The sequence below is a fragment of the Schistocerca gregaria genome, chromosome 8 (genome assembly GCF_023897955.1).
Source record: "Schistocerca gregaria isolate iqSchGreg1 chromosome 8, iqSchGreg1.2, whole genome shotgun sequence".
NCBI lineage: Eukaryota > Metazoa > Arthropoda > Insecta > Orthoptera > Acrididae > Schistocerca > Schistocerca gregaria.
Genome location: NC_064927.1, coordinates 274,297,059 through 274,320,548, shown reverse-complemented (window position 1 = coordinate 274,320,548; position 23,490 = coordinate 274,297,059). Strand labels below are relative to the sequence as shown.

The window sequence follows — 23,490 nt, the reverse complement described above, 5'->3', positions numbered from 1 at the left end:
GTAAGCGTGTAACAGAAGTAAACAGAATAAAGCCAATGATTCAGAGACCCTCCCAGCTGCACCACAGTTCCACAGCCTTTCACATGCTGAAGACGGTCAGTCCTTGTTACTGTATATCCATTTATTATTGAGAAAGGTATTGATGCAATTGCTGGCCCTGTGAAATCCTGCTCTCATTTATGAAATGGCACTTTGCTTTTGGAGACTACTTCTGAGTCTCAAGCACAACTACTTGCCGCTTCACTTGTCCATGGCTATCCTGTTCGTATCGAGGCCCATAGAATGCTGAATTCTTCCCGTGTTGTTATTTACCCTAGCTGCTCAATGGTCTGACTGAGGCAGAAATCCAAACATACCTCTGATCAGTGTGTCATTGCTGTCCATTGCGTAATGAAAAAAGTAGATGCCTGGCATGGTCTCTCTCTCACTTTTGATAGAGGGGTGCTTCCATCAAAGATGAAAGCTGGTTATAAAGTTATCAGAGTCCAACTGTACATTCTGAACGTGATGTGCTGCTACCAGTGTCATCGTTTCAACCACACTCGAATGTCCTGTTGACACCTGGCCAAATGTGTAACCTGTGGTAGGGATGCTCATGAGGACAATTTTTTGCCTCCTTCTCATCATGGTACCTAGTGGAATGGCAACCATGCCGCTGCCTCTCAAGATTGTCCCATGTGTCTTGAAGAGCAGGCTCTTTTGGAGATCTGGGTGAAGAAAAAAGTATCTTACCCAGTTGCTTGCAATTTGTTGGCTAGTCGCAAACCCTGCATTCTACCATCTGGCACTTACAGTACCGTTCTTGCTACATCCTGCTCCACAGAGGACATTGACGCGCAGACCTGTCACCTGAAATTCAGCACCACAGTTGTAAAATCGCCCAGCATCATTGGTAGCATCCCCATCTCCTCCTCCAGCTGTGCAACAAGCCACCAAACTTTCGCTTCACGGGCGAAGTCACCTGCTACACAACTAGCAGGGTGGAAAGGACAGTAGAAATACTTCCACAAAGATTTTCTAAGTCCCTCCAGCCAACAAACATCAGAGTCTTCCTCTGCCAACCAGAAAGGCTCCAAGAAGTCAAACAAAGGCAAATCGTTTCTCCTTCACTGACTCGGAGATCCTTGCCCGGACTACCTCTGTGATGCCAATGCACATCACCAACCGTTTTTCTGCCCTGGACTCCACAGACCAACAGAAGGAGAGTGCTAATGCCTCTGTAGATATCATTGAGCAGGATCCTCCAGCCTCTGCGCCCTGTAGCAGCGAGTCTTCGATTGATGGCACTCGGTAGGCACTGAGGTGACACCCCTTCATTTTTTCCCTCCTCCTCTTTCCTCCTCCAATGGAAAGGTTGCGGCCTTTGATCCAACAAAGAGGATTTATGGCTGCTCTTAGAATCACAGCGTCCACTTATTATCTGCCTCCAGGAAACAGAATTGCGTCCTCACGACTGCTTTGAGCTCTTGCATTTCTTCCCAGTCCATTTTTATCTTCCCCCTGAGGACGGCACTACTCCTCATGCAAGAGTCATGCTGCTCATCCGTGATGATGTTCATACTCAACCAACTCCCGGACTACCTGTCTTCAAATTGTTGCAGTCGGCATTATCCTTTCTCACTTGACATTTCCCCTTTGTACCATTTACATCCCTCTGTCCTTCAGTGTCACCAGGGCAGACTTCCTCCAGCTTATTGTGCAGTTCCTTCACTGTTCTCTGCTGCTCGGTGATTTTAATGCACACCATCCCTTTGGGGTTCTGCTAGAACCCATCAGAGAGGTGCCCTCTTGGCTGACCTTCTCAACTGACTAACCTCGTCTGCCTTAACACGGGAGCACCCATGTTCCTTTCTGACTCCACATACTCCATTCCCACTTGGACCTATTCTCTGCGACACATACTCTAGCGACAATTTCCTGTGTGCTGTCTGTTTACTGACTCCTGCCTCATCTATGTGCACACCCAAATGGAAGCTTTTAAGGTGGACTGGAGGCTTTACTCCTCCGTGGTGACCTTTGACGACCTCCCTGGTGACCTTCGATGAACAACATTTCTCCAGCTGCGATGACCAGGTAGAATATCTTACAAACATTGTCCTTACCACCACAGAACATTCCATTCCTCGCACTTCCACTTTACTGCGCAGTGTTCCAGTCCCTTGGTGGAATGAGACATGCCGCAAAGCGTAATTCGTGTGCGGAGACATGCTCTCCACATTTTTAAACATCATTCTACAATGGCAAACTGCATTCGTCATAAACAGTAGCGTGCACAGTGTCATCACGTTCTTTGGGATAGCAAAAAAGCTAGCTGGATTTCATTTACTAGTTCTTTTAACAGTTACACTCCATCGTCCATCACATGGGCCAGCTTCAGACGACCCTCTGAGACCAAGGTCCACTCCCCAATTTCCAGCCTGACATTAGCATATGTCATAGGGACCCCTATTGCTATCTCCAATACCTTGTGCTGCCATTTTGCGTAGATTTCGACATCGTCACACTATCATCCTGCCTTCCTCTGTCAGAAACGAGTGGAAGAGGCTTGGGCAGTACCCTCATCTTCACAGAATTGTGTGTGCTATAATGCCGCCTTTACTATGAGGGGGCTAAATCATGCTCTCACCTCATCCTGATCCTCTGCCCCAGGGCTGGATGATGTTCACATTCAGATGTTGCAGAACCTCTCTCTTGCAGGCAAGCACTTTCTCCTTGATACGTGCAATCCCACCTCTCTACATGTGGGGCTTCTTTGGCCACATGCCTCGTTTCCTCCAGGAACCTTTAAAATACCGCGTTTTCAACATATGTGTGGGTTCTGCCTTGTCGGACACCTTTATCCAGGAAAACGGTGTGCCTCAGGGTTCCGTCCTGAGTGTCGTCCTCTTTGCTATCGCCACTAACTCTATTATGGCCTGTCTCCCACCAGGCATCTCTGGCTCCCTTTTTGTTGACGATGTTGCCATCTATTGCAGTTCTCCATGTACTTGTCTCATTGAGCAGCATCTTCAGCGATGTCTCGATCATCTTTACTGATGGAGTATCAACAGTGGCTTTCGCTTTTTCACGGACAAAACCATTAATATGAATTTCTGGCAGTATAATTGGTTTCTTACACTGTCTTTATGTCTTTGGCCTGTTGCTCTTCCTTTCGTTGAAACTACAAAATTCCTGGAGCTCATGCTTGATAGGAAACTTTCTTGAACCTCCCATGTGACTTACCTGGCCGCCCACTGTACGTGGTCCCTGAATGTCCTATGTGTCAGCGGTACTTCCTGGGGAGTGGATTGGACAGCCTTACTCCATTTATAGTGGTCTCTTGTTCATTCAAAACTATACTATGGGTGTATCGTTCATGCATCTGCACATATGTCCATCTTATACTGTCTCAATACAATCTACCATCATGGCATCTGTTTGGCCACTGGTGCCGTGTACACTAGCCTGGTTGAGAGTCTGTATACAGAAGCTGCTGAACTACCATTGTCATACCGCTGTGACTCTATCGCCATAGTTTAACGATCTTCGCATGGAACTTCGCGATAGTATCCATGAGTACCCTGATGGCTCTCGGACTGACCATGGTGTCGGATGTGACTTCACCATTGGCACTGATGGTTTTCAGTATCAGCTAGTGGAACACTGCTCAGTATTTACACCAGGCTTCACCCTGTATCAGGCCATGCAGTACACCTAGAGACACAGGCATTTTAATTGCGTCATCTGCTCCAACTCTCTCAGTGCCCTTCAGAGCCTCTGTGTGCTGTACATCAGCCATCTCTTAGTGCAACAGGCCCAGGAAAGCTGTCACTTGCTCACTCTTTATGGAGTCACTGTGATGTGTATGTGGGTTCCCGGTCACATCGGTCTGATGGGAAACTAGGCTGCTGATGCTACTGCTAAGGCTGCAGTCCTGGTACCTTGGCCTGCTATTTTTTTCCATTCCCTCCAATGATCTCTGTGTGGCCGTCTGCCTGCAGGTGTTGTCACTTTGGCATCACCCTAGTCCTCCCTTCATGTGAACGAGCTCCAGGAAATTTAACCACTCCCATCGGCTTGGACAACCTCCTCTCGGTCCCCTCGCCATGAGGACATAGGTTGCATGTTGGGCACTGTCTTTTTAGCCATCGCCGTTTGTTACATGGTGCTCCCCCATCAATTTGTGCTCATTGTTCTCAACCTTTGACAGTTCACCATTTCCTGACGGAATACCCTTTTTTTAACCACTTATGTTCCAATTTATGTCTACCGTCTGAGTTATTGGTCTTTTTAGCAAATAACACGTGGGCTGTAGACCGTGTTTTACTTTTTATCTGTTGTAGCAATGTGGTGAAGGACATTTAATCTTTAGTTCAGGACCTCTGTTTCTCTGTGGCATATTTTATGAACCTTTCTCCAAGTACCTGTTTTCAGCTGTCTTTCCTTCAGTTCATTGGGCTTAACGTGTAGTTGCTTTTACCTCCTTTTTTCTTTTTTCATGTTCTACGGTTCTGACATGGACACATATGACCCTCAGTTTTGTCTTCTAAAACAAAACAAGCAACAATAATAACCTTAGCAAATCACAGTTTGGGTTTCAGAAGGGTTGCTCTACTGAGAATGCCATTTACATGTTCACCCACCTGATTTTAAAAGCATTAAAGAATAAAATAGGGCCAGTTGGTATTTTGTGCAACCTGTCTAATGCATTTGACTTGTGAATCACAGTATTCTTGTAGATAAATTGAACTTTTATGGGGTTCATGGTATAGCCAACCAATGGGAACCAGGAAATTTAACCTCTCCCATCAGCTTGGACAACCTCCTCCCGGTCCCCTCGCCTTTGATTCCATGACATCATCAAAATGGTGTACGAAAATCAAGCTTTGAAATACAATATGTGTTTAATGTGTGTTCCCCAATAAGAATAACAGTTATTCCCTGATCAAAATAATGCAGAAAGTTATCCTTTTATCCTTAGTAATTCTACCAGTATAATCTGGGGGGGAGAGGGGAGGGGAGGGGGGGACAGGACAGGACAGGACAGGATTGGACAGGATTCTGACTGGTTCCCCAAGGCACAGTCTTAAGTTCACTATTGTTTTTCATATATGTAAACAATCCTCTGTCTAAGAAACACAGCAATCAACAATATTATGAAAGGGATAGTTGTTACTCACCATATAGCAGAGATGCTGAGTTGCAGACAGGCACAATGTGAGCTTTCGGCCAACAAGGACTTTGTCAAAAAAAGACAACATACACAGACTCATGCAAATGCAATCCGCACACATGATTGCAGTCTCTGGCTGTTGAAGCCAGACCGCAAGCAGCAGTGCATGTTGAGAGTGCCAACTGAGTTGTGGGGGGTAAGGAGGAGGCTGGGGCGGGGAGGGAGACGGATGGCAGGGTAGGGGTGGGGGACAATAAAGTGCTTGTGGGAGTGTACAGGGACGAGATGGAGAGTGTAGGGCAGCTAGGTGCCGTTGGGAGGTCAGGCAGGGCGGGGGGGGGGGGGGGGGGGGTAGTGCAAAAGGAGATAAGTAAAAAGACTGAGGGTGCATTGACGGAACAGAGGGCTGTGTAGTGCTACAATGGGAACAGGGAAGGTGCTAGAAGGGTAAGGACAATGATTAACAAAGATTGATGCCAGGAGGGTTACTGGAACATAGGATGTATTGCAGGGAGAGTTCTTATATATGCAGTTCAGAAAGCTAGTTTTGGTGGGAAGTATCCAAGTGGCACAGGCTGTGAAGCAATTATTGAAATGTCCAGCTGTTTCTTGGCCACAGTTTGTCGGTTGTCATTCGTGTGGGCAGACAGCTTGTTGGTTGTCATGCCCACATAGAATTCAGCACAGTGGTTGGAGCTTAGCTTGGAGATCACATGACTAGTTTCACAGGTAGCTCTGCCCTACAACAAGCAAAATTAGTTGTTTTTGGAGACGACACTAGTATTGTAACCACTCCAAGCGCACATACAGAAACAGAAGAAATGGTAAACAAAAATCATTGCAAATCTTGGGGAGAGAAAAAAGCAATAATTTTACATATTTTCATTCAGTAACTCACCCATGATCATCGTATAGACATCTGTTTAAGGACTTGGGCATTCTGATTACTGCTTCACAGTATATTTATTCCCTTATGAAGTTTGTTGTAAATAAACCGCTACAGTTTGCAAGGACAGGGATGTACATAATTAAAATACCAAAAGGAACAGTGTCATTCATTACTCCATATTAAGGTCGTCTTTAGCACAAAAACTGATGCACAATGCTGCAACAAAAACTTTTGGTGACTTACTGAGTGATATAAAATGTCCCGACAGACAGCAAAGTAAAATTTGAAAACAACTGAGAAAGTTTCTCTTTGGCAAGCCCCTCCTATTCCGTTGAAGAATATATATTGTCGTATGTGTGTAGAAGGTGGTGGGTAGGAACTGCTGACTCACACCTGTGTACAGTATCCTTTTTCTTTAAGGGGAAAAAAAAACTTAGAAATGTTCAGCACATAACCATATGTACAAATTAATTTACAAAATGAATGTGAAATGAGTCTTTTCACATCATTTTGTTCTATTGTGTAAAATGATCCTTGGAACACAAATCTAATTAACTAAATAAACAATTGAAGTTTGTCATAAAGTTTTGGTTCTGTTCTTGAAACTGAACCAAAGAAACATTGAATAAATTTGGAAAGACAGTAGTTTTGACTCAAACAACATCATATTGGGATTTTGTTACAAAGGGTGTGACTGAAATTATAATAAACATTGACAGTTTTAACTAGAGACCAGAGGTATACAGTTATGCCTGCCCCCAGGCAGGCTTTTAATTTATTTATTGCTTCCTGCAGACCTTCTCTCTATCTCTCTCTCTCTCTCTCTCTCTGGTTTGATTAATTACAAAGTTATGGATCAGTATAAAAATACTCTCTCTCTCTCTCTCTCTCTCTCTCTCTCTCTCTCTCTCTCTCTCTCTCTGGTTTGATTAATTACAAAGTTATGGATCAGTATAAAAATACTCTCTCTCTCTCTCGCTCTCTCTCTCTGGTTTGATTAATTACAAAGTTATGGATCAGTATAAAAATACGAATTAATATTGATAACAGTGATCAGTAAGTAATAGTTAAGAAAAAAAGGATATATATATATATATATATATATATATATATATATATATATATATATATATATATATATGGTAGATGATGAGACTTACCAAACGAAAGTGCTGGCAGGTCGATAGACACACAAACATACACACAATGGTTGCTTCATCAGGAAAGAACGATATAAAATAGAAAGAAACTTCCACATGGGAAAAATATATTAAAAACAATGATTCCAAGACTTACCAAGCGGGAAAGCGCCGGCAGACAGGCACATGAACAAAACACACAGACACACACACAGAATTACTAGCTTTCGCAACCGATGGTTGCTTCTTCAGGAAGGAGAGGGAAAGACGAAAGGATGTGGGTTTTAAGGGAGAGGGTAAGGAGTCATTCCAATCCCGGGAGCGGAAAGACTTCCCTTAGGGGAAAAAAAAGGACAGGTGTACACTCGCACACAGACACACACATATCCATCCGCACATACACAGACACAAGCAGACATATTTAAAGGTGTGCGAGTGTATACCTGTCCTTTTTTTTCCCCTAAGGGAAGTCTTTCCGCTCCCGGGATTGGAATGACTCCTTACCCTCTCCCTTAAAACCCACATCCTTTCGTCTTTCCCTCTCCTTCCTGAAGAAGCAACCATCGGTTGCGAAAGCTAGTAATTCTGTGTGTGTGTTTGTGTGTTTTGTTCATGTGCCTGTCTGCCGGCGCTTTCCCGCTTGGTAAGTCTTGGAATCATATATACACACACACACAAAATTTCGAACTTTCGCAACCCACGGTTGCTTCATCAGGAAAGAGGGAAGGAGAGGGAAAGATGAAAGGATGTGGGTTTTAAGGGAGAGGGTAAGGAGTCATTCCAATCCCGGGAGTGGAAAGACTTACCTTAAGGGGAAAAAAGGACAGGTTTACACTCACGACGAAGCAACTGTGGGTTGCGAAAGCTCGAAATTTTGTGTGTGTGTTTGTGTGTGTTTTTTTATTGTGCCTATCTACCAGCATTTTCCCGCTTGGTAAGTCATGGAATCTTTGTTTTTAATATATTTTTCCCATGTGGAGTGTTTCTTTACCAATATTGGTAGTGAATGCTCTTGAATGGATCGGAGCACATTACCATTCTATTTCTGATGTAGTAGTAACTTGAAATAATGGTGGGTTTTGTACATCAAGCGAAAGCAAATATGGAGGCTTGATGTATTTAGGGAGGCAGCAGCGGCAGATTCAAGTGTAGTACCAGCTCTTCACACCACCAAACACCATTCGGTCCCTCAGTGGGATGGAGCTGCTGTGGGCTGTCCAACTTGCCTTCCACACATGCATCACTAGGGCCCTCTCTGGAAGGTTTCAGACACTTCCACTACATCTGTACAAGGTCTGTTCAAAACATTATGGGCCATTCACAATGTTGCACCAGTGATGTGTTGGAGGGAAATGCGGTTAGATCCCTGCACACACCTGTGTTTAATGTGTAACTGCCAGAAGTTTCATTGTTGTATCTGTATTGAGTAGAACATGGTATCACACAGTTTGTGAATTTCTAGATGGCAGAATTAGAAGAGCAATGCACCTGTATTACATTTTGCACGGTCCTCAAGAAAACCTTCTCAGAGAAATACCAAATGGTGCTGGAAGCCTATGGTGATGAGTGTTTAATCTGTACTCAGTGTTATGAATGGTTCACACAGTTTAAAAATGGCCAGACAGCAGTTAAAGATGCCCCTTGTTCAGGACACCCTGGTGTCTGTCGATGACATTCATGTCAGGCCCATCAACAAAATTCTGCATTTGAATGGAAGGCTGACTGTCCAAGAGGTTGCAGAAGAATGTAACATTTCAGTTGGGTCAGGTCATTAAGTCCTGACACAGCATCTTGGAATGCATCATGTTGCCACAAGTTTGTCCCACAGCTCATGACTCAAGACTAGAAGACCTTTGCCTTTGCTATTTATGAAGATCTTTTCCATCACACAGATGAGAATGGAATGTTCTTTAAGAAATCATAACTGGTGATAAGATGTGAGTCTACTGTTATGGTGTTGAGACCAAGTTTCAGTATCCACACTGGTTTAAAAAAAGTTCTCCAAGACCAAAAGAAGCTCGCCAGGTCAGGTCAAATGTCAAAGCCATATTAATAGTTTTGTTTGACATTGAAGGGTTAGTTCATCATGAATTCATGCCACAGGTACAAACTGTTAATTGATAGTACTATCTGGATGTGTTGCAATGCCTATGAGAAAATGTGAGAAGGATCTAGATTGGAATATGGTGAGACATTTCTTGACTGTTTCATCACTATAAAGGACTCGCACATTCATCCCCGTTGGTGCATGTCGATTGCCCAAAAAACGAAATCACTGTGGTGCCTAATCCTCCTCTTCAGACTCTTCAGACCTGGCCCCCCGCATACTTTTTGGATTTTGAAAGGTGAAAACCCAGTTGAAAGAACAAAGATTTGCAAAGATAGACAAGATACAAGAAAATTTGCAGTAGGTGCTTTGCACGATCCAGCAATAGGCATACCAAGATGGCTATGGAAGTGGAAGCGGCATTGGGAGCGGTGTATCAGTTGTGAAGAAGAGTACTTCAAATGAGACCAAGTACAATAAGCAAAAGGTGAGCAAAGAAAAAATGTGTGGACAAAGGTTTGGAGTTTTTTGAGCAAACCTCATATAAGCAGAATACTGGCAGTTGATGATGTTGGTGGAGATGGGTCCTGAAAGCATGAGTGTTTTATTCAAATTGATGTGGCTTGTAAACTGAGAAGATTTTACTGAAACATGTTACCTCGAAAGACTCCAAGAACACAGGAGTTTCTTTTAAACAGCATTTTAGCACTGTCTGTAAAGAAATGTTACTTTTTTCCATAGGTGAAATTTACATTGTGGTGACACACTAATCTTTGTCATAGCCCAAGGCCTAGGTTAGACTGGAAAGCGACGATTTGTTTGAGAGTTGGTGAAGCCTACAAATGTGAATGCGAAATCTTGGTTGAGTTGTCAGACTGATCTATAATGTAACCAGAGGTCTAGGTTAGGCTGAAATCTGATTGTTTCATTTTCCATTACTTTCTGTTTACTTGCATCCAGAGTTATGCAGCATACATCAATAACAGAAGTACCAAGATGCGGTGAAAGCAGAAAGCAAAAACACAGTGTAAAATTGTTTACTATATGTCTGTGTTTATTGGTATGTTGCGTTTTTCTCCAAATATTCAGTTTAATCACACCCTAGTGTCTATTATGTTAAGTTTATTTTACATTAAATATTTCACTTTTTCCAATGACCAGGTGAGATGGTGCAATGGTTAGCACACTGTACTCGCATTGGGGAGGACAATTGTTTGTACCCATAAAGTTTCACAGAGATCTATATTAACACTGTCTGCAGGTTGAATTGCCCCACAATATCGCTCTATGAAATCAAAGGATGAAATCGTCAAGGTAAACCAGTTTAAAGATAGCTTCATTTGTCTCTTGCAAGAAGTTGTAGATATGCCTTCCACAGGACCTTCTTAGGCTATATCTTGTGCTTCCCTATTTGTGCCATCATTTTAAAAGAGTGATTGCCAATCAGAACACAATTGGTGGGAATCTGAATGGACAGTTTTTTTGTAATTAAGAGCCAACCTATTAGCTGTAGACGGAAGGGTATCTCTCTGGAACAAGTTTGCTCTATCATTTGACATTCACATATGTAGTAGAGCCTAAGATTCTGGTTGACTTTGAACATGAGAAGTCAGCTTGTATTCATCTCTACAGGAGACATCCTGCTATAATCTCATTAGCTACCAGAAACTGAATCTCAATACACAATTTGGAATCCCTCCCCTCCATTCTCCTCCTGTCACCTCAAGGTGAACACTGCTAAATAATACTCCACAATACAAGCACATTAAAATGCATGCTCTGTTCTCAGCATTTGGTTTATAATATTACTGCTCAATGCATTCATTTATTATTTACTTATTGGTGTAGTATGTTCTGTGTTAATATGGGAGTTAATGATTTATGTGTTCCATTGATCATACTTCTGACTTCTTGTTGCAATGTGGAACAAGTTAAATTTACAATTATAGTACACTTTCTCTGTGAGAAACGTGGCAACATGCTAATGATTTACATGATTTCTTGAGTTATTTAGATTTGTCCTGCATGCATTCAGTAATATTGGGAACCAGTATATGTAGAATACTAATGTATTTCTCCAAATGCAGATGAGGTTTGTATCAGCATCTCAGATTCTCCAAACTTTACTGTAAGGACCACAGATTTATTCATTGTTCTGAAAACTGTAGAGTTAAATAGTTCATGTAATCTGTACAGTATGCTGTGCTAAAGGTTAGGAATTATTCATCCTGCTGATATAACTAGTCTCCTTTGATCCCATGACATCATCAAAATGGTGTACGAAAATCAAGCGTTGAAATACAATATGTGTTTAATATGTGTTCCCCAATAAGAATAACAGTTATTCTCATATCCTCACATTAGTTGGCTTTGCCAGCTCACAGCCTGTTTATCACTTTCCAGTCTAACGTAGTCCTTGGGGCTACAATACAGATTGGTATGCCACCGTGTGATGAAGCAAGCTGGAATCTCTTTACTTCCTCTCTTGTTTTGCCATCTGCCTCCTTAAATTCATTTTATTTTCCTTTTTGCCTAATTACCATTAACGTGTGTGAGTATAATCTGCATCTCCATAAAAGCGAAAGGTTAGTCCTTAGTCTTAAGAAACATAGCACCAGGTGTAATTTTGCGATTTCCTATTTTATTTTGTCCATTGCTAGCTAACACCTTTGTTATAGGACGAAACCAGTAATTGTTTTGTGACATAGATTCTATTGTAGACTTATAAACAAATACAAATTCTGTACTAATTATAAACCTGTGGATGAAGAACTATTAGGATTCTTAAAGTATTTATTTGGCTCTATTCGAAAATGTATTAGTAAACCCAGCCCTTAATTTAATTCCAAGAAATTACCAGATTTGTCAAAAGTATGGTTTGTATAACTATATCTCTTAATTTCATTATTTAAACAAATAATTCGGCCTAACCTTTGTGGTAGAAGAAAATGTTAAAAAGAGGGAATTTTTTGATGTATTAAGTTAATTGAATGAATTGTGTTTTAATGGTAATTTCTGTAACTTAAACATCGGTCAACATATAATTTCAGGTGCCTATTTTTGTGAGGATATATATAGGACTGATTTTTGGTCCTGAGAAAGCCAATCCATGGCCAATTATCAGATGGGAATTATGTATTGTTTAAATTGACAACGATGCATCAGCTTAACAGTGGAATAAGTGTAACACAAATAGGCCGTGTATTAAAACAATGACAATATCTGTTCAATTTATTTGAGAAGTAGTGCCACACGTACCTTATTATTCTGCAAGAACTGTGAAGTATGTTTTTTACTGCCCATAGATGTTCAAAAGAAAACTCTTGTAGCAGTATGTTGATGTTTGCCTGCAACCTATTAATGAGGCTTGTCAACATTTACCAGTAGTGAACTGGCCATATAATTGTGTATTATTGGGGGGGGGGGGGGGGGTTGTGAACAGTGAAAGTAAAGAACTGTGAAAGGCAGTTGTGCAACTGTTGGCTATATCAGTTTTGAACTTCCAACCCCCCATTTTTCAGCTAGTGTAACAATGCAGTACGTCAATACCAAGGACTGTCAACGAAGAAATAAAGCAGGCGAATGTCACAACCACAACCTCAGTTGCAAAAAATGATATAGAAGCAAAATAAATATTGTTGGTTTTCTGTTATATCACTATTAGCACAAACATGATGTCACTTGCCACATCATCATGATGTCGCAAATCAGAGATGATATTTGCTGTTGATGGGCTCGATTAACTCAAGACTGGCAAAGTACTCATCTATATTTGTTGTTCTGAGACTTTTGTACTTGATTTTATAAGGTTTCACTCATTTATGAAACCTTTTTTTCTTCTTTTGTTTTCAGCCTGTTGTCATAAACACTTGCCAGTCATGCAGACAACCTGTGGATAATAGTACTGATAAATGTTCATTCTGTGACAAGATGGTCTGTGGTTTATGTGGTAGCAGTTGCATAAAGTGCTGTGAAGTGTATTGCCGCTGTTGCTCATTACCAGAGTGAGTAAAGTTTCACATAGTATTCACTGAAATTCTCTTCAAAACTTTAACTAAATAGCAATGTAATGTAAGGTTTAGACAAGGGACACAACACACATGTCACTCATTGGTGTGTGGATGTTTGTACATATTTATAGTAGCCAGAAACCTCCTTATTTGGTAAGTTAATGAACTTAGCAGTGTTTCATCATTACCCTGTTCAACTGTCATGGTTTTTGTTTTCGTTGGTTTCTCTAAGTTACTTAAGATAAATGCCAGTATGGTTCATTTATGAGGACGTAGTTAACTTCCTTTACCATTCTTGTATAAACCAAATTTGCCCTCAATTTCTAATAACTTTGTTGTCAGTTGGATGTTCAACCGTTTCTCACTTCCTGAGTATATTAAGGAAATCCATGTATTATTGGTGTTTGCTCTGAAATAACTTTTAATAAGTAATAGGTAACATTTATTACTCAACATTCATAATTATTTTAGAGATTAGTAGTTTGTCTGGCACAAACTTTCGGCTGTAAATACTCACCACAGTCAGTCTTACTCGCCACTGAAGCACCCTCATACAGCATTATTATAAATGTCACTATTTAAAAATTTAGCTTGTTTCAGTCAATGGGTTAATGACATGGATGTGAAAAATTTAGATACTAAGCTGAACTCTGGTGCCTGCCTTTTCGAGCAGAGCATTACAGACTGTGTCATCCACACATAGCTCCCAGACAGATGGCTACTCATTCTTTTCCATTCCTTTCTCTATTTTTGAATATGTTGCCAGGTCCAAGCGACAGTTGTGGTATGCACATAAAGGTGCATTGCGCTTGAAGAAAGCGTATATCCAGCATATTATGTATCTCGCTTGCTTATGTAGAATTTGTCCTATCTACCATCAGTGATGACAGCTTGCAAGAAATGGATAAAAATTTCACTAAATAATTGACTAAGGTCATGTCTAATGCTCACATTGGCCCGCAACATTCACAGCAAAGTGCTCAGAGCACTTCTGAACCTTCATTGGTGGTCAGAGAATGTGTCACATAGGTGCACAGGACAAGTCTAAACTCAACCGCAATTGTTCCTGACCCCCAACTATAGCTTTACAATATAAAAATAGTTTTCAATTTTCTTCTGGTCAGGTCAGTACAGGGTTGTTAAAATGAAACCAAATAGGGCTTAATAATGAAAAAGAAAATGTGAACATGGATAAAGTAATGTGAACACTTTAGTGAAAGCATTACAGTATAAGATAAACACAAAGCCAATATCTGCCACAGTAGTATCAGTTTACATGCCAACTAGCACTGCAGATGATGAAGAAATTGAAAGACTGTATGATGAGGTAAAAGAAATTATTCAGAAAAATTGTATGCTGAGGTAAAAGAAATTATTCAGATAGTTAAGAGAGGTGAAAATTTAATAGTGGTGCTTGACTAGGATCTGGTAGTAGCAAAAGAAAGAGAAGGCAAAATAGTAGAGCACGGACTGGGAGAAAGTAATGAAGGAGAAAGCCACGTGTTACAATTTTGTGCAAAGCATATTTTAATCATAATTGAAAGAGTGTTCTATTGTGGAGAAGATGGAAGATTTCAGATGATTACATACGGTGATGCAGAAATTTTAAAATCGGTTTTCAAACTGTAAGACATTTCTAGTGGCAGACCTGGACACTGATTATAAGTCAAAAATTAAGGAATTGCAAAAATGTAGGAAACTGAGGAAGCACCGGATAAGGTGGAAGGATCAGAGATTATTGACAGTTTCAGAGGGAGCATTAGACAATGTTTGACTGAAATAGGAGAAGGAAATACAGTAAATGATTGGGTAGTTTTGGGAGATGAAAAAGTGAAGATTATAGATGATCAGATAGGTAAAAAGAGAGGACCTTGTACAGAATCCTTGGATAACACGGGACAGATTGAATTTAATTGATGAAAGGATATATGGAGGAGATGTGTAAGAGGAAACAAACTGGAAGACTATGCTATAAAAAGAGAGGAAGAAATGGGTGAAGATCAGATGGGAGATATGATATTGTAAGAAGAATTCAGCATAAAACTGAAGGTCCTAAGGGGAAAAAGATCCCTTGAATTGACAGCATTTCCCCAGCATTATTGAGAGAGCTAGCCATGACAAAAATTATTCCACCTGCTGTGCAAAATACATGAGAAAGGTGAAATACCGTCAGATTTCTGGAAGTGTGTAGTAGCTTAAATTCCAAAGTAGACCGGTACTGACACATGTTAATAACATCAAACCATAAGTTCAGTGTGTCATGATTGCAAAATATTGTCACAAATTGCTTGCTGCAGAATGGAAAAACTAGTAGATGCCATCTCGGGGAAGATTAGTTCGGTTGCAGAGAAATGTAGAAACACACTGCAGTTCTGTTCCTACAACTTATATTGGAAGATAAATTGAAGAAGGCAAAGCTATGTTTACTGTATTCCTGGATTTAAAAGAAAACTTTTGAAAATGTTGATTGGAATACATGCTTCACAATTTTTATGGTAGGAGGGACAAAAACAGGGATCAAAAGGTTATTCACAAATTGTACAGAAACCAGACTGCAATTATAAGAGTCAAAGGACATGACAGAGAAGTTGTAGTTTAGAAGAGTGAGGCGTGATTGTAGTCTATCCCCAATGTTATTTTATGTGGATATTGAGCAAGTTGTGAAGGAAACAGAGGACAAATTTGGCAAGAAAATTAAAGTTCAGGGGGAGAAATAAAAATTCTATCATGAACAGCAAAGCATTTGGAAGAGCAGTTGACTTAGATAGTGTCATGGAAAGATGATATAAATTGAACATTAACAAAAGTAAAACATGGTTAATGGAATGTAGCTGAATTAAATCAGCTGATACTGGTGGGATTAGATTATAGGAAGGAACACTAAAAGTAGTTGACAAGTTGTGCTATTTGGGCAGGAAAATAACAGATGATAGTCAAAGTAGCGATGATACAAAATGAACACTGCCAATTAAAAGAACAGCATTTCTGAAGAAGGGGGATTTGTCAAATGAATTGAATTGGGGATAAGAGGGATTTGTGGTACAATTTTATTAAAAGAAGGTATCATTTTATACAACACATCCTGAGGCATCATAAGTTGTCAATTTGCTAATGGAAGTGCGGAGGGTAAAAATTGTAGAGAGATACCAAAGGTTGAGTATTGCAAGTAGCTTCAAATGAATGTGGGTTGTGGTACTTACGCAAAGATGAAGAAGTTTGCAGAAGACAGACTAGCATGGAAAACTGCTTCAAATCAGTTTTTGGACTGAAGATCATAACAACAAACAACATGATGAGACTGAATGCTGCCTACTAGTGTTGCATGTACATGAATGGTAAGAAAAGTATACAAGGGGAGCAGAGATGAACGGGGAATCTGTCGTGTCCTGCCCATTCGTCTCTTATAGGGTTCCTGAAGGATGCTGCGTTCATGGATAGCTATACAATAATTCAAACAAATCGCAGTAATGGTTTTATTACAATAAAGTAGATTGACAATATTTAACTTTGGGTCTCAAGCAAATGGCAACATGCAAATAATCAATGTCCTTTGCTATATACAATGTCCATACAATGGACATGGATCACTAATAATGGCTTTTCTAGGGCCTCTCTTCTAGCGTGTGGTTTCTAGTCCGGATCTGCTAGTGCCCATCTCCTACTGTCTGGCCGAGGCTGGCAGGAGCGGCACTTATACTGTCTTTGGCTAGAGGCTCCTCCTGTTGTAGTGTGATCCTAGTCAGCGTACTATTGGCTGACATTGTCTCCATCCTTCTCTGCCCATGCGTTCTTCATCTTTGTGCCGGCACTTGTCGTTACGTTGAAACATTCCCCCCTACCCCTCAAAATCGATGGAGCAATCGTCATGTAGGGAGTGCAACTGCAACGGGGGGGGGGGGGGGGCAGGAGTGTGGGCGCATTGCTGGATCGGCCTTTGCTCTGACGCAAACATGCCCCGGGATATGACCAGAAGGGTACGCGTCCACATCCTGATGCCATGAAATAGATGAAGGTGGCGACTGCTGTGGTGTTTGCGAGTCCAGCTCCATCGGTAGGACAAGAGGAGGCGAAGGCTCCATCTCCATGGGGTTGTCCCACGGTGTCGTGACAACACCTTGTGGCAGCTGCTGTGGCTGCACTGTCCTCTGGATCTGTGAATCTGGGGAAGAGACACTGAAAGATCATTATGCACATGACAGAGGTGAAGTTGATTTTGATGGTGGTGCTGCATGCCATCTGGACCTGAAATAAGATATATGCAACTGCCAAGTCGACAGACGATCTCGTCCCCGCACACCGTCTTCTGCCACTAAAAACTCTGTAAAAGACAATATCATGCGGCAAGAAGCAATACTTGTGGCCTTACTCCAGCACTGGATGCCGAGGAGGGTGGAGCAATGTCCTATGGTGGTTGCTGTGAAGCAATTCCTCCGGCGATGGTCCGTCTCATGGAGGTGAGAAATAGTTGCAGTGCTTGATCCCGGTGTTTGCAGAGCGAAGTTTGGCCATATGTTGCTTGAAGGTTCTGACAAAATGTTCCTCTTCGCGTTTGGCTGTGGATGGAACGGTGTACTAGTTAGATGCTGTGTGCCACTGTGTTCACATAATGTTTCAAATTCATTTGATGTGAACTGAGGGCCGTTGTCTGACACTATGACTTCAGGTAAACCTTTGAGGCAAAAAATAGAGGACAACAAGTGAATTGTGCTTCGTGACATTGTCGAGTTCATTAGCACAGCAAAAGGAAACTTGCTAAATGAGTCAACCACAATCAATCAAGTGTTCCGAAAAGGTCCTGCAAAGTCTCTGCACAGACGTGGCCATGGTGACTGCGGCTTAGGCCAAACAAAGAATTTTTGTGGTGGAGCAGGCTGATTTTCCACACATGCGTGACACTGTGACGTCATCCGTTCTATTTTGGTGTCCGTACCCTGCCAAGTACAGTGTCGATGCACTACCTGTTTCGAGAGAACAACACCCCGCCCTCTCCCCCCTCATTGTCCTTGGTGAAGTAACTGCAACACTTCTTTTTGCAAAGCTTTAGGGATCAACAAACATGACTGTCCACTGTCATTTTGAACAAGAATCACCCTTTTCTGTACAGCAAGGCAAAGTATCAGTGCACGTACAGAACTCTTTATGCTATGCAAGGAATGCGGCCAAGATGTATGAATGTATGTTAGAAAAATGTTAAAACCTGAATCAACTTTTGTGGCCTATGAAATTTTCCTTTAGTTCAGCAGAAAAGATTGAAGCAATTCAGAATCCTAAGCATTGATGTGACAACAAGATGCAGCAGAAGTGTCAAAGTGTGTATTATGGCCAATTGGAAGATGGGAAAGTGTGTCTATATTACCATGTTGAGCCATTGGACGATACACAATCGCATACTGGCATTGAGACAACAACAAAGCCCATCTTTGCAATTTTTGGGCTGTTCGTACAGGAACTGGTTGTGTCATATGAAACAAGGACTGCAGAGGATTGTGATCCATCACGAAGTAGTATTTTCTGCCATATAGATAGTGGTGGAATTTGCTGATACCATACACAATAGCCAAAGCCTCTTTCTCAATTTGTGAATAGTCACAATGAACATTGGACAGCACTTTTGATGTGAAAGCAATAGGTGTGTCTTTATCACCTATTCTGTGCGAAAGCACTGCACTGATTTCGTAAGAGGAAATGTCAGCTTGCAGTAAAACTGGTTTTTCAGGATCAAAGTGAACTAAGCATCGATCACTAAGCAATGCATCTTTAAGTTTTTGAAAAGCTACTTGGCATTCATATGTCCAAACAAAGGGGACATTCTTGCGATGCACGTGATGCAATGGAGCTGCAATTTGCATTCGGTATGAACCGAATATAATAATTCATTTTCCCTAAAACTGACTGCAATTCTGTAACATTGCGACTGGCTAACATATGCGACTGAAGAGAATCTACACCTTGCCTGTTTGACATGACCAAGATGCTGAAACTCAGGTGAACAAAATCACACTTGTTCAGTCTATACTTTAGTCCTGCTTCGGATAACATACAAAACAAAGTATGCAAATTTGCAATAAGCTATTCAGATGTACAACCTGCTATGACAGCGTCATCCAAGTAGTTTGAACTGTTTGGCACTTGTGCAGCCAGCTGTTCCAAATACTGGGAACATGGCAGGTGCTAAAGTGCTGCCAAAAGGCAAATGCAAGTATTTAAACAAGCCCAACTGAGTATTTACTACACACTCTTTTTGAGATTCTTCATTGTCAGGTATTTGAAGATATGCATCACACAAATCAATTTTTGAGTAGTATTGACCAGCACCTGATGTGTCCATGAAATCCTCTGGGTGTGATAATGGAAAAGTATCAATTACAGTTTGTGGGTTGGCTGTAGACTTAAGGTCAACAGAGGCAAATGTGACCTGTAGGTTTGGGGAGCAAAACCAGTGGATTTGCCCATTGACTAGCTTGTATGGGCACAATAGCTCCGCTATCTTGCAATTCTTTAAGTTCAGCCACAACTGTGTCCTGTAATGTAGTGGGAACAGTTCTGGCCTGGCAAAATTTCGGCTGAGCATTTTCTTTCAGAGTACTATGTACAACAAAATTGTTAGCCTTGCCTAAACCTTCAAAAAAGAGTTCCAGGAATTCTTTTAGTAAGCCAGCTACACTATCTTTTGCATGGAATGCAGACACTGACAACACATTGTCCTGAATGTTATAGCCAAACAAATCAAAAGAATCAAGACCAAATATGTTCTCACACTCGCGTGATTGTAGCTCTGTAAAGGGCACTGTTCATGTATGCGAGCGATACATGGCAGGCAAAGTACACTTTCCAAGAATGGGAATGTCTTGTCCTTTATTAGCCGTCAATTGAGTGCTAGTTTTATACAGGTGTGGGGAGCCTAACAGTTCACATGTGTGACGATTTAGCAATGTGATAGAGGCACCCACAAACAAAAAGTACGTTTGACAGGTGTATCACTGAAGAAAGTGCATGCTTGCTAGTTTTGCTAATTCCAGTGAGTAGGGTGGGATGAAGGGGTAGGCAGGGGAGAGGGGTTTGTAGGGGTAGCTAGCAGCTTGTGAGGGAGGCAGCAGGTTTGGTGGCTAGGAATAAGGGAAGAAGGGGTTGCAGATGCATGGGTGAGGCATCTGATATGTGGTTCTGGAACCAGTGGGGTGAAGGATGTGTTGTAGGGATAACTTCCACCTGCATAGTTGAGAAAAGCTGGTGGTGGAGGGAAGGATTCAGAGACCTTAGTTGTGAAGCAGACGTTGAAATTGAACATGTTATGCCCATCTGCATGTTGTGCCACTGGGTGGTCAACTTTGTTTTTGGTCACAATTTGGCAATGGCCACTGATTCTGGGGGATAGCTAGCTTGTCAGGAAAAGTTGTGTAATGATTGCAGCAGAGTTGGTATATGATATGGCTACTTTCACAGGTGGCCCTGTCTCTGGGAGGAAAAGATAAGTCAGTGATAGGAACTGCTGGTGAATTGGCCCAGCAGTCTTGCCATATACAATCTCCTATTGCAATCACTGCACTGCTCTTAATTTTGGTATGCAACCAACCAGTTGTCCTCTGGAAGGAATGACCACCATGTAATTGTGGCCAAAAACAAAGTAGGCCACCCAGTGGTACAATATGTTGAGAGTTTAGTGGCTGCTTTACAACCAGTGCCATCTTCAGTAGCCATGTCACCTACATTGTGCATCACTGTGGAATTCGTGTATCACAACCTAGCCCATGCAGCTGCCACCTCTCCTTCCTGCATTTCTAGCCAGCAAACTTGCTGCCTTGCTCCCAGTCGCTACCAAGCCCAACTCTTCTTCCTGTCTGCTGCCCCCCTTTTCCCTAACACCCCACTACATACAACACCCATCCCCCCACCCCCTCTCTCCCACATACCAAAATACAATCCTGGCATTGTGTGTCCAGCCAGCACAATGTGTGTGTGTGGGGGGGGGGGGGGGGGGGGGGGGGGGGGGGGGGAAGGGGGGGGGGGAGGGGGGGTGCGCACATTGTTATTTTCCTCCACTAAACGTTTATCTCATTAAGTCACTGTTCTTGCCCTTTTCATCTGCTTTCACTTAGTTCTAAGATGTCAGTGCTGTTATTGCTCATAATAGTTTTGTGTTTTTGTAATTTTTCTGCTTTTGGCATGTCCTTATATTCCATGTTCATGGTTTTGTCCCTGTTTTTGTACAATGATGCTTTCATTAGATCTCAACGTGGAGCACCACACTTGTACCCATGCTGGATCCCGGCTTTTGAGCTGCATGATCACTACTGTAAACATTGTTCTCTTTACTTAGGATATAATGTGGTGTTATCCTGTTGCCTTCTGCATCGCAGTTTTATTGCCATTCTAATTGTCCTGATCATGCCAGTAAATATTCAGCCTCAGTCCAGGTTGACAGCCTCTCTCTTCCACATTATGCTGATACTAATGGTACCACTTCCGCCATCAGGAGAAAAGATTTTCTCCTTTGCTGCCTTTGAGATTATCTTATTCAGCCGTTAAAGTCATTGGTGATCTTTATGTAGATCAGGGCCTTTACAGGATGTATCATCTGGAGCCAGATGAACCATGTAATGTAGGTGTGCTGTTACTCTTTCATCCTTCTTGTTTTGCACCAGTATTTGTTACAGTTTATTAAAGTATTGATAAAAATTTTAGTTTCAGCAGCACCGAAGAGAGCTGCATTTGCATTGGTTGTGCCTGACAGTGAGCACTGTAAGGATGTACAGGGAATATTGAGACCAGCACTGCCACTTGAGACAGCAATTTGAGGTGTTTGTCATGAACTTTTGTGTTGGACTATCTGTTAATTGTCAGTAATAATTCCATGTTTATTGTACAGTATTATAAGTGTTGACCAACAGTACCTGTTATCAAATAATATCATTGTATTTAAATCAGAATTCAGTAAGGATGATTTTGTAAGTGTCTTATGTATTTTTTAAAATAAATTTTAATGATTTAATTGCCATCAGTGAGAAATATCACAATGTAAAAGTTAAAATAAAGTTTCTATATGAATTTCTAGCTACTAAAATCTTATTTCTTCACCCAACCTGCTAATTGCAGTGCTTGTATATTTTTTTAAATGATTGCAGATTAGGCCAGCCTCATGGGTACCAGTAGGAGTCTGTCTGTCCAGTGTCAATGTTAGTGCATTCACTGAGCATAGCATAAGATGCTGGACTGACAAGGAGGTCCCCAGCAGTGGGATTGACTTTTTTAAACCAAATACATGGCGATGTAGGTTAAGATCCCAGGTATCACACGCTGCAGCCATTCACCCTGGTGGGCTCTCATTTGCAAGATATTGCCGAAAAAAAATTTTAGAGTTCTGCATGGTGCTTGATAAAGTTAAACAAGTCGAATTACATAGTCTGATTGTGTGGTGTAACGGATAGGATGATAACTTCACATGCAGGAGATTGTTGGTTTGAATCTCGTCAGGTACTATGGACTTTTTAAATTTTAAATCTTTATCCAAACAACTTTGACCATTATTTTTTATTCATTTAATTGGTTTAAATGTATTTTTTATTTCTATTCCTTTGTCATACTATTTTAACCATCATCTGAACTTTTCTCATTTGTTTCATTTTTTTAATATCATTGATTCCTTAGGATGGAAAGGATGTGTGACTGCTGTGTACGGACGCATGAGGAGCTGGCCACTGTTTGCGAACAGCTGAACGTGTTGATGGCCACGGTCAGCCGTCTTCAGGCTGCTGCCTCGGAGTGTAGCAGCAGTGGGGAGTCTGGTGCGTCGCATGGTACACCCCAGATGTTACATGCTTCACCCACTGTCCCTGCTGTCGAGACATCTTCGCGGTTACCGGGCGCGGTTGGGCCACCCTCTCCCCAAGGGGAGTGGCGGGTTCAGCGGCGTTCGCGGCACACGAGGAGGAGAGTAAATGTGGAGGCTGGCCGTGTGGCATCGCCTGCGAGTGGACATGTGGCCGCTCCTTCATCAAGGTCCGAGCACGCACACGGGGGGAGGGGTTTATTAGTTATTGGGAGCTTCAACATTAGGCGGGTGATGGAGCCCCTTAGGGAAATAGCGGAAAGGTCGGGGAAGAAGGCCTGTGTTCACTCTGTCTGCTTGCCGGGGGGTCTCATCCGAGATGTGGAGGCGGCCCTACCGGCGGTAATAGAGAGCACTGGGTGCACCCGACTGCAAAATTGTTGCTCATGTCGGCACCAATGACTCCTGCCGTCTGGGTTCAGAGGTC

At 41.8% G+C, this 23,490-nt stretch overlaps 1 protein-coding gene across 1 annotated transcript in view; it reads left to right on the top strand.

Annotated features, from left to right (window-relative positions):
* The window catches only part of LOC126284739 (apoptosis regulatory protein Siva-like), a 30,187-nt gene extending 7,895 nt beyond the window's left edge, over nt 1-22,292 (top strand). Inside the window, exons 3-4 of the mRNA XM_049983879.1 lie at nt 13,080-13,231; nt 21,920-22,292. Coding sequence (XP_049839836.1) covers nt 13,080-13,231; nt 21,920-21,965 — 198 coding nt within the window. The 3' untranslated portion in view covers nt 21,966-22,292. The remainder of the gene's footprint in view (nt 1-13,079; nt 13,232-21,919) is intronic.
* Nucleotides 22,293-23,490: the final 1,198 nt, after the last annotated feature.